The sequence below is a fragment of the Blennius ocellaris genome, assembly GCF_963422515.1.
Source record: "Blennius ocellaris genome assembly, chromosome: 17".
In the NCBI taxonomy this organism is placed as follows: domain Eukaryota; kingdom Metazoa; phylum Chordata; class Actinopteri; order Blenniiformes; family Blenniidae; genus Blennius; species Blennius ocellaris.
The window spans coordinates 2,918,555-2,929,388 of NC_137666.1; the positions used below are offsets into that span (position 1 = coordinate 2,918,555).

Genomic DNA, 10,834 nt, shown 5'->3' on the forward strand with positions numbered 1-10,834 from the left:
CGCCCGCCTTGCTCGCCCGGCCGGCCGGCACTGTCAGCGCAGCAGCAGCAGCAGCAGCAGCAAGCAGCAGCAGCAGCAGAAGTGCCCACCACTTGTGCGACATCTCGCGCAGAAGTGCCGGGAAGACAACTGGATTCCTATTTTCGCACGTTAATTGAGCACACCTGCCGTCGCCCCACTCGCACGCGCGCACACGGCAAGCGGCCGGTGTCCGGAGCAGTGATTGACCACCAGGAGGTGACCGCCGGCGCGCCGCGTCTCCATCCCCTCCACCCCGCGCTCCCGTCCCCCCCTCGGCTCTCCTCTCGCAGATGGTGTGAAGGCGGCGGACGGGTAGAGCCGGACTATCCCCCCCCCGTCCTCCTCCTCCCTCACCTCCACCGACTGCGGGGTGGTCGCGCAGCCACTTTCAGCACCGAGCTCCTCCACGAGCGCCCGGGCGCCGCGCGCTGCGCCACGGCCGGTCAACGCGGAGCGCAGGAGCCGCCGAGGGGAGATCCGCGCGCAGGGGTCAGTCCGAGGGCCGCGTGCAGGGGCCAGTGCGCAGCGGTCAGTTTGGGGTGGCCACGCGTCGGCCGGTTTTGGGGCCAGTTTGGCCAGCTACCGGAGCCGCAGGAGGAGGAGGCGGAGGAGGAGAAGGAGAGCCGACCCTTCCAGCGCCGCTCTCCAGGCGATGCCAGTGTAAATGCCAGGGCGATGTCCCGACGCAAGCAGGGGAACCCGCAGCACCTGTCCCAGAGAGAAATAACACGTAAGTATACCTGCGTGGCTTCACATTCATACCACACAGCTTTAAGTTCCTTTTTCTTTTTTCTTTTTTTTTTAACTTCTCCGCCGACACTTTCTTTCTTTTTTTTTTTTTATGTTTTAAGCGTTCAGTGCGTAAAATGTACAATTTCAGGCTTTCGGAGCAGAAAACTTTCCCCCAGACTTCGACCTTTTCCCGTTATGCCTCTTTTTCGCTTTTTAAAAAAAAAAATAGATAAATCCAATAATACTCTTATCTGATTATTTTTGATCTATAGATAACCCGATATCAGGGTAGTAAATTTACACACGAAGCGCAGGGAGTGGGGGAAAAAAATCTCTGAGTATTTACTGGAATCCAATCATTTTTACTTGACACTTTTACGCCGTTTCTTTGATTTGACATTGAACAGCGGAGTCGTTGATGCTTTTATTACGTGTCATTTTTCCAAAATCCTAATAATACAGAGACTCGCTATTTATCCAACTTAAATCTGTGTTTTTCGACTCTGCGTCTTTCAAAAAAAAATATATATATATACTTCTTGCTGGTGAGCAAATCCAACGCTATTTCTTACACCCATCCCCGATTTTAATGAGTGATTTATTTTTAATTTCTGTTAATCTTTTATTAAGAAAGCCTAACGAAGCAGATAACTCAGGCGTTTGCTGTTTAGCCATGTTTAATAAACAATATATCAAATTGAAAGTTTTGAAAGTCACTGGTGTGTTTTCTCAGCAGCACGGGTCGCACTGTTTTTTTATATAATTATTTCGTCCCCGCCTGTGCTTTTCCCCCCCTTCTCCTTCTTGAATGGATGCAAAGCTTATTCCACCCCTCGGTTGTAGTATTAATGCACTGCTTGGATTATTTAAAACTCCCCACGCCTCTTTGAGTTGCGCGAAAATCAAGGTTTATTTTTTTTTTCTTCCCAGGGCATTTTTCGTGCAGTGCGCACTAAGTGATGCTATTTACAGATTAATATTAGGATAATCGAAATAATCTCCAATGCATTTAGAGATCCTGGAAAATATGTGTGATAAAGGATCACAAAAATGCATTGATTTATTTTATGAGGAGAAAATCGACTCGATTGACACGCGATGACGTCTAAATTACCCAAAATGAATTTCAGCACTTGGCCTTCCCAGTTCTGTTCTTTTATTTTTTTTGTTTCTTTCTTTCTTTCTTCTGGGGAGGCTGCTGACACTATTCGCCTCTAAACTTTCTCAGCAGTGAAAAGATATTTCTGGCCTCGGATCACTTTCCCTGGCTGCTGCTGCTGATGTTGGCTGCATGTTGGCTGCATCCTGACAGCAGCCTCTTCCTGATCTGCAGAACTTCCCCAAAAGCAAATAGCAAAACGAATAACAGCAAAGACTGACACCTGCATTCGGCTAAACAGCTAATACCCTTTCATGCGTGCATCATTGAGTTTGAAATCGCCAAGGAGGAGTGGGGTGGGTAGATGGGGCTTGATTTTTTTTTTGGAGAGGGGTGTCAGATGATGGTGAATATTCCTCCTCTCTGTCCTCCAGCTTGAGGTTATTTGGGGAGACTTGTCTTGTGTGAGGGGGCTGCCAGATCAGATCAGTTACACTACAGAGTATCAGCGTTCACCTCAGTGGCTTTGAGCGTGTAACACTGGTATTTACAGTAGGGCTCTGCCTTCATCTCTCTCTCTTTTATTTTTTGCAATTTTTTTGAAGGCTTTGCTCGTCTACAAGTATATTAATTCTCACCTCTGCTTGTTTGCAATGCCCGGCTCTGCAGAGACGCACTGCCAACCCACACAGCCGTTGCACGCTCAAAAGGAACTTGCCTGTAGGGGTTAAGATGTCAAACCGCTCGTCGGGGAGCGGATCGGCAAACAGCCGCAACTTCGCAGGCCTTGCAAGTGAAGCGCCGGGCGTTAAACGTCTGGAACCCCCGGTGCAGCCCACAGACATGTGGACAGGTAGAGAGGGGAAAAAGGCAGGCTCATTAAAAAAAAAAACCCCCAAAAAAACAGTTTCTTGCTTTGCTGTTTGGAACAAAGCTGCTCGGTACTCGTGTCCACGGAGCAGGTCCGACCTGACTGTCTGTCTGCTGGTCTGATTTATCACCGTTCGCGCTGCAGCATGTACGCTCCATAATTTATGTGTAAGAGAAACTCCCTGATTCACTTTGGCTGAGCACACACACACACGTGTATATATATATGGACATTGAGACGCACGCGGCTATATGCAAATACACACATGTGCGGCAAAATCTCCATAAATCCTCTCGAGCTGTCAGGTGATAAAATCCATCTGACCCGGGTTCTTAACTGCGCTGCATTTTTAATTGACAGCGTGATGCCAAGACAAAAGATTGTGCATCAATTCTACGGTGACGTCCCTTTATTGAAGAGAGGCGAGACGCACGTGGAGGTGAAATCGCCTGATTTTCCCACCGCTCTCTGGAAAAGGCCTCACTCCGAAAGCAACATTTTTATTTTATTTTTATTTATTTTTTTAACACTCACACTCGGTCGAGATGTTCTCCTCTTTGCCGAGTTGCGGCCTCCTTCCTCTGTTTCCCGGCAGAAGCTACGTCTCAGACACGGTTTTCACATTTCATCTGTTTCATTGCAATAAATCAGGATTTGGACAATCTCGAGCACTCCGTGAATACCGAGTAGTAATTTGCATGTTTGCCTTCTCCCCTCCTCGGTAAATATGCACAAAATTCCACCTCCCCTCTCACCTAATTCGCACTTCCTCGCACCGTTAAAAATCGAGCGGAGTGGAAAGAGCTCTGGGTAGAGCTTGTCTTCCTCCCCACACATAAGGAGAAAGTAGTGCATGTGTGTGTGTTGGTGGGGGGGGGGGGATTAATCAGTGGAAATCTATTTTGTTTTGTTTAGTCAGAGGCATTTGGTGCACGTTTTAGTGTCGCCACGCCACGACACTTTACACCCGAAGGTGCGGACGTGCCTTCTGCTTCTCATTCGCTGCAAATAATGAGAAAAAAAAAAGAGACAACAAAAAAAACAACAACAACCAGATTTTCCCTCCAAGAAGGCTGATTTAGTGTGAGGAGACGCAAACAGGACGAGAGCTGCCATTGTAGACACACACACACACACACACACACACACACACACACACACACGCACACAGAAAGGGCTGCGTGTAAATTGCAGTCGCCCACTTGAGATGCATGTTTCCCTTTGGCTTGTCAAATAGCCGTGCACCCTGCTGGGGCTAAGTCTTTGTTAGAGCGAGAGGGAGAGAGAGAGAGAGCGAGAGAGAGGGAGAGAGAGAGAGAGCGAGAGAAGCCAGCACCTCCTTCTTTCATGCACTGAAGCATTTTGCAGATGAGGTGCCTTTCTTTTTTTTTTTTTTTTTTAAAGGCCACAAATGAAAATGCACTCCTTCACTGTGTCGTATTAAGTGTCGCCGCTGATTGTAATGAATACATAATGATATGCCCTAATAGTCGTATCACTCATTATTTCTAAGCAAACGCCTCCAGTTCGTCTTGCACTCCTCGACACTGTATCTGAAGTCGGCTGGAGCGAAAAATACAAACAAACCAAAAAAAGCTAAAAAAAAATTTGAGTGAAACCTGAAGCAATAGCCATTGAGAAATTGGCTTCTGGAGACATGGTGTACATTTGTACAAATTTTATTGATGTCAAGTAGGAAAGCATGTCTGTTTGTGCATAAAGTCGTCATAAATTGTCTTTTTTTTTTATTGCTTGTTTTTGCTGGAAATTTTATCACAGAAGGCATAACTGTGTGTGTGTGTGTGTGTGTGTGTGTGTGTGTGTGTGTGTGTGTGTGTGTGTGTGTGTGTGTGTGTGTGTGTGTGTGTGTGTGTGTGTGTGTGTGTGTGTGTGTGTGTGTGTGTGTGTGTGTGTGTGTGTGTGTGTGTGTGTGTGTGTAGGACAGGTTTTTGAGACCTCTCAGAGAGCATGTCTGAACTCATTTGGTTGATCAGGAGGCCGTGTGCACACACACACACACACACTCACACACACACACACACACACACACACACACACACACACACACACACACACACACACACACACACACACACGTTCCCTGCCATAGCTTGCATACCAGCATGTTGGTTTGCTCAGCTGAGGCTCTGTAAGCTCGCTCGCTCCCCCCTCTCTCTCTCCCCCCTCTCTCTCTCTCTCTCTCTCTCTTTCTCGCTCTGCTAGGGGGAGCTCTCAGGCTGTCAGTGCTGTACTTGCTCTGCCAGTGAGAAGGGTTACTGTGTGTGTGTGTGTGTGTGTGTGTGTGTGTGTGTGTGTGTGTGTGTGTGTGTGTGTGTGTGTGTGTGTGTGTGTGTGTGTGTGTGTGTGTGTGTGTGTGTGTGTGTGTGTGTGTGTGTGTGTGTTAATCAGATGACATCAGCGCTGAAAGACCACATTCACCTCTTAACTGTCAACAGCTGCACACCCTGTACTTGACTGTCTGTCTCCCTGTGGCACTTCTTATTTACAGCATGTACTGTCAATTCACAACAGGGTCTGACTGACGTCTCGAGCTGCATCGACAGTGTTCGAATGAGTGTGTGTGTGTGTGTAGATGTATACACTAGAGTATAATAATCCTGAGATCAGATGAAGCAAATCTTGTAGTTTGTTGTCTGTTTGCCGATCAGTTTTGAAGCTTTAAAGACGTCCCTTGTACGTACCATTGGTATTTTATGTCCTGTGTAAAAGTGTTTCCACGATACTCTCACAAGCCTCGGCCCTCTCGCACCATTTCATCAGCGTCGGTCTTTTTAGTAGCCCAGTAACGAGTTCCGAGTTGCACTCCCAAGTGTTTCTTCTTCTTTTTTTACATTTTTTTTTGGTGGCTGAGCTGCTGCAAGTATTTCCGAGGTGCGCTTCATCCCCACCACGGCACCTCCCGGGCAGGTGTTTCCGTGCCGTAATCTGATCCCTCTGCCACTCTCGCTTGCAGCGCTGCATGGCTGCAGCGCTGCAGCGGATCCCGCCGACACCGCAGCCGAACAAGGTGCAGAAGTCAGTTCGCACCATCGCAGGCCCAACGCCCTTATCTCGACGTCGAGGCGGCGTTGAGCGTCAAAACGGGGTCAAAAATCCTAATGTTTTCGTCACTTTTTGTTTTGTCTACGTCAAATGAATGTTGCTGTGCAAAAAATAGAGCGTTTTTCTTGTAAAGAAGCTTTTTTTTTTTTTTTTATGTTTTGATCGTTTGGAAGGAGTGAGGTGACAGGAAATGGCGGAGACGAAGCTTCAAGCTGGTGAAGGTTACACAGTTTGCACCTTGGAAACTCACTGCTCACACACACACACACACACACACACACACACACACAGAGGAATAGCCGGAATTAATTCTAAAGCTCTGCAAACACACCACCTGAAATAAATACTGAAAACAGTTCATTATCAGATTGAAATATTTCTCGCTCCTTCGAGATAATTTTAGAAGCGTTTCATTCTGACATCAAGACAGTCACCCCCCCTCCCCCCTTTATGATTCCCAGTATTTTGGTGTGCACTGTTTACGTGCTGCATCCCTTTGCTGCGATGTGTTCACCTGCAGCTGCTACGACATCTGGGTGCTTTCAGGAGCCAAAAGTAGTAATAAAAATAAATAAATAAAATTAATATGTGCAAAAAGAGAAAATAGCTGCAGAGAGCAGTGTGTGTGTGTGTGTAAACTGGAAAAATGGCTTAAAACTCACCGATTGTGATCTTGTCATCTGCTGCAATTGTTTTTTCGCGGGGTTTATATTTACTGTTTTTACACTCGTGTGCACACACACACACACACACACACACACACACACACACACACACACACACTTCACCCCTCAACCGTGCTTTCCAGCTCTCTGATTGGCTGTCGATCATTAACAGTCTCTGTGAATATGATTTCTTGTGGAGAGTGTGAAAGGTTCAGACGGATGAGCAACACCTGTACAGTGATCTGCGCTCAACAGAAACCAAACCTCAGAGGTGCGAGCTGAACTTCCTGACAGGATTTAAAAAAAACCAAACAAAAAAAACCCCCCAAATGCTTCAAGCATTGGAAATGCTGCATTTTTTAGCTCTCTAACGTATCCACTTTCAACACTTTCTCTCCACTCATTCTGATTTTTCATTGTTTGTTTGCAGCTCCAGCTTAACTAAAATCCTATTAACACTCTCCCCTGACTCATACAGGCCTTATTAGGCAAACCAGGCCAAAGTGACGCCTCTTCATTTACATACACACAGTCGATATCACTGGAGTACAGTAACAGAGCCACAACCAAATAGGCAGTTTTTTTTTTTTGGGGGGGGGGATGTTTGCCGCCATCTTCAATTACGTGTCTTTCGACAGGCTTCGGCTCATGTGAGGGTAATGTTCCTGATTGTATGTCTGTTAGAAACAAACACATCTGCATTCAAGTGTGAATTTGTGCAAACATTTATGTGGTTTTGAAAGAATCTGCTTGTTCGTGACGAGGGCGAATCACACACAGGAAGTCAGTTGGGCATTTGAGGTCTGTTTGTAATTTAAAAAAAAAAAAAAAAAAAAAAAATCATATTACCATAACTATTTATGTGTCAGATGAAGGCAAGTTTGCGGGGGTCAGTGGAACTGCGGATCGGGTTTGTTCCAGGTCAGCTCTCTGGCTTCATTTATTTTATTAGAGAGGAAACACACACTCTACTGTACATGGATGTTCATTTCAACATCGGAGGACAGATGGCTGCAGCCTGCAGGCCTCAAACGCATGCATGCAGACACACACACACATACACACACACACGCATAGACACAAAATGCATTTATATTTGTATGCTCGTGTGTGTGTGTGCATGCATATCCACAATGTGCACTCACACATGTTACGACACACGATGCATGCTCGCCTGTAGAAGGAGTGGCGCAGTTGGTGTGTGGTGATGTGGTCTGACAGATATTGTACACCTGCACACAACGCACACAACACACACACGCACACACACACACACACACACACACACACACACACACACACACACACACACACACACACACGGGATGCAATTATTAAACCAAGCAGTTATTCATCCTTTTTTTTTTTTGTTTTTTGTTTTTTGTTTGTTTGTTAACTAACTATATGTGGAGTATAATGACGTGAAGGCTGGTCGGTGTGTCAGCTGTGCATTTAAAGGCGGACCTGAAGCAGGTATACGACGGGCCGTGTTGCTCCATCTGGAGCCCTCGTCTGCATTTGACGTCCCAAATCTGTTTGCATTTCTAATGTGCAGGGGGAGACAAATGACCAACCTGCTGCTAATCCATCATCTTGTATTACAGAGAGAGAGAGAGAGAGAGAGAGAGAGAGAGGGAGAGGGTGATGATGATTAGCTCTCCATTCGTCACCATCGCTCTCTCCTGGTCAGTAAATTTCAGACCTCCTCGCTCCTTCACCAGCGATAAACCCAACAGATCCTCCACTCATCCTTTTCACCGCACATCTGCCGGTTAGAATTTCTGAATGCGAGCCAAAAAAACGTATGGGTGCGACTCCTAATTGATACCAGTGTCGCAATCAAAGCCACCTCCACGTGGAGCTACTCGTCTTGCTTGCTTCTTTGAGCGAGCCGCCGCGTTCAGATAGGATTCAAGTGGAGGCACAAGTCATCTTCCGACGCACCTCGGGTCTATGGACATTCTCTAATTGCGTTGCACTTGACAGGGCAAAAGGCCTGAAGTGGTAGATGCGACATCGTAAACCCTGTCAACTGAGGGGCAACTCGTGTTCACTGTTTCATGGTGGAAATGTGTTAATGTCTTTTAGTGGCTCGTAGAAAGGAAGGAATGCAGCGCGGCTGGTGATAAATGTAAAAGACAGAGCGTTCGATGTGCTTTAAATGTTCGCTGTGTGCGCGGGGTCAACGTGAAGTCGGCCTGTGTCAGAACTCGGAAGTGCTTTTCCACGCGCTCAATCTCCCTCTTCTGTCTTTCTTCTCTTCCTCCCCCCCGTACAGCGGAGGTTGAGCATCCAGATGGCGCTCTGCTCACCGACTCCCTGCCCCCCCACCCGCTCGGCCTGCCGACCCACCCGCTCGGCCTGCACCCCCACCCGCTGGACCCCAGCTTGGCCCACACCTTGCCCCCGGGCCTCCACGCCGACCACGACCTGCTGACCTGCGGCCAGTGCCAGATGACCTTCCCGCTGGGCGACATCCTCCTCTTCATCGAGCACAAGAAGAAGCAGTGCCAGACGCCGCCGCTGCCCAATGGCTGCTACGACAAGATGAACGACCGGGGAGGAGGCGGCGGCGGGGGAGGTGGAGGAGGACGGGGAGGAGGAGGACGGGGAGGAGGAGGAGGGGGGACTCCCGCTCTGCAGAGCCTTCATCACCTTGCCCAGCGGGGGGAGCTAAGGAAGGTGGTGGAGCCGGTGGAGATCGGCATCCAGGTCACACCGGAGGAGGAGGAGGAGGTCGGAAGACGGGAAGGAGGTGAGAGGGGAGAAAAGACACCCACCAAAGGAATTTGCCCCAAGCAGGAGAACTCACTGGCAGGTAGGCCCGAAAGAGACACACACACACACACACACACACACACACACACACACACACACACACACACACACACACACACACACACACACACACACACACTGAAGACAGTTCAGGTATATACCAAAAAGCAGCTCTGAAGTCGTCTAAGCAAGTTCATGCAATGGAAATAAATAACTAAATAAAACACACGAATGTGCGTCAAACACTTTAACAACTGAAGGCATAGTTAATATTTTTGGGGTTGCGGAAATGTCACTAAAATAACAAACCAGGGGACTTCATGTGTTTGCACCCCACCCCCTTTTTTTTTCTTTCAAAGCCAAATACATAGATTCTAACAGCTAAATTGTTTAGTCTGGAGTAGTAAAATAGACTAAATTTAACACACTTTCACCTACAAGGAGTAGACGGTGCCAGACATGGTCAGTCAACTTTTCTTTCTCGCTCCTTGTCATGATAGTGTCAAACCTGGACACCTCCCGGTGGGAGTTGTGATGTTTCACACACTGCACACTGCACTGCACTGCAAGCTTCTTGTCTATCAGACACCTGAATGTCTCCTTCTGGACCACAGCAGCACTTACTTCTTGGACGTCCCTCTGTATTTAACAAACTCCATGTACTTACCTATGAAAGGGAAAATATAGCCCAGTTGGACTTTTATCTAAAGGTAGAATTTCTGTCGTGTTTGTACTTTTCTGGACTCGACCATGTGACCTGTGGTACCGATTCCAGCTTCCTTCACGGAGCTCAGCCTGCTCCTTTGGTCTCCAAAGCTTAATTAGGAAGCGAATGACTCAACAGACGGTGTGCATCACGCCAGGAGTACGTCCGTATCAGCTCAGGCCGGTGATGTCATGACTGGTTTTGGCTGCTTTCGTTGGGCTCATTGAGTTATTAGGCAGAGGCGGAACAAGGCCACCTTTTAAGCTCGGGCGGCTAACGTGTCGTTCTCAGAGGGCGGCTGCGCCACGCAGATCGCATCAGCTACCCAATGTGCTCTGGGGTCGTTCGATTACCTTCTGTTTGTCATGTGCTTGGGACGTGTTTCACTGAATACAGAAGTCGCCTCGATGTTCCACCAGGTAGCACACAACTGTAAGCATATTTCCCCAAGTTGCTGACTTGTTCCTGTCCAGGGAAAGTGTTTGGCCAGCTCCACACCCACAGATTTTCTGTTAATCACGCTGAATATAGCTGACATTTTGGACACACACACACACACACACAAAAAAGCAGTGTTGTGTTTTTTTTTTTTTTTTTTGTGAAGGCATCCTGTTGCGACTCGGTCCCACCTCCCCTCCCTTCTCCTTCAAGAGAGTGAGGGATGTTCATTTCATTAGAGGAAGAGAACAACAGAGAGCGGCAGAGAGGAGGAAGAGGGGTGAGACGGGCACGTTACCCACTAGAAGCTCTAAACCCCCTCAAGGACTCGGCTAGTTGAAACAAATTGTGCAAAACGTGACAGAGAGACTCACCCCGACTTTCATGGCGAAATCCAGCCTAAGCCATCTGCTTTAAAAGGTGAAAAGCTCATTAAAATTCAAATAAGCAAAGCCAGGGAG

General features: G+C 47.6%; 1 protein-coding gene across 1 annotated transcript in view; it reads left to right on the forward strand.

Annotated features, from left to right (window-relative positions):
- The first annotated feature begins 649 nt into the window (after positions 1-649).
- The window catches only part of bcl11ba (BCL11 transcription factor B a), a 40,445-nt gene continuing 30,260 nt past the window's right edge, over positions 650-10,834 (forward strand). The window contains exons 1-2 of the mRNA XM_080513348.1: positions 650-751; positions 8,730-9,269. Coding sequence (XP_080369474.1) covers positions 697-751; positions 8,730-9,269 — 595 coding nt within the window. The 5' untranslated portion in view covers positions 650-696. The remainder of the gene's footprint in view (positions 752-8,729; positions 9,270-10,834) is intronic.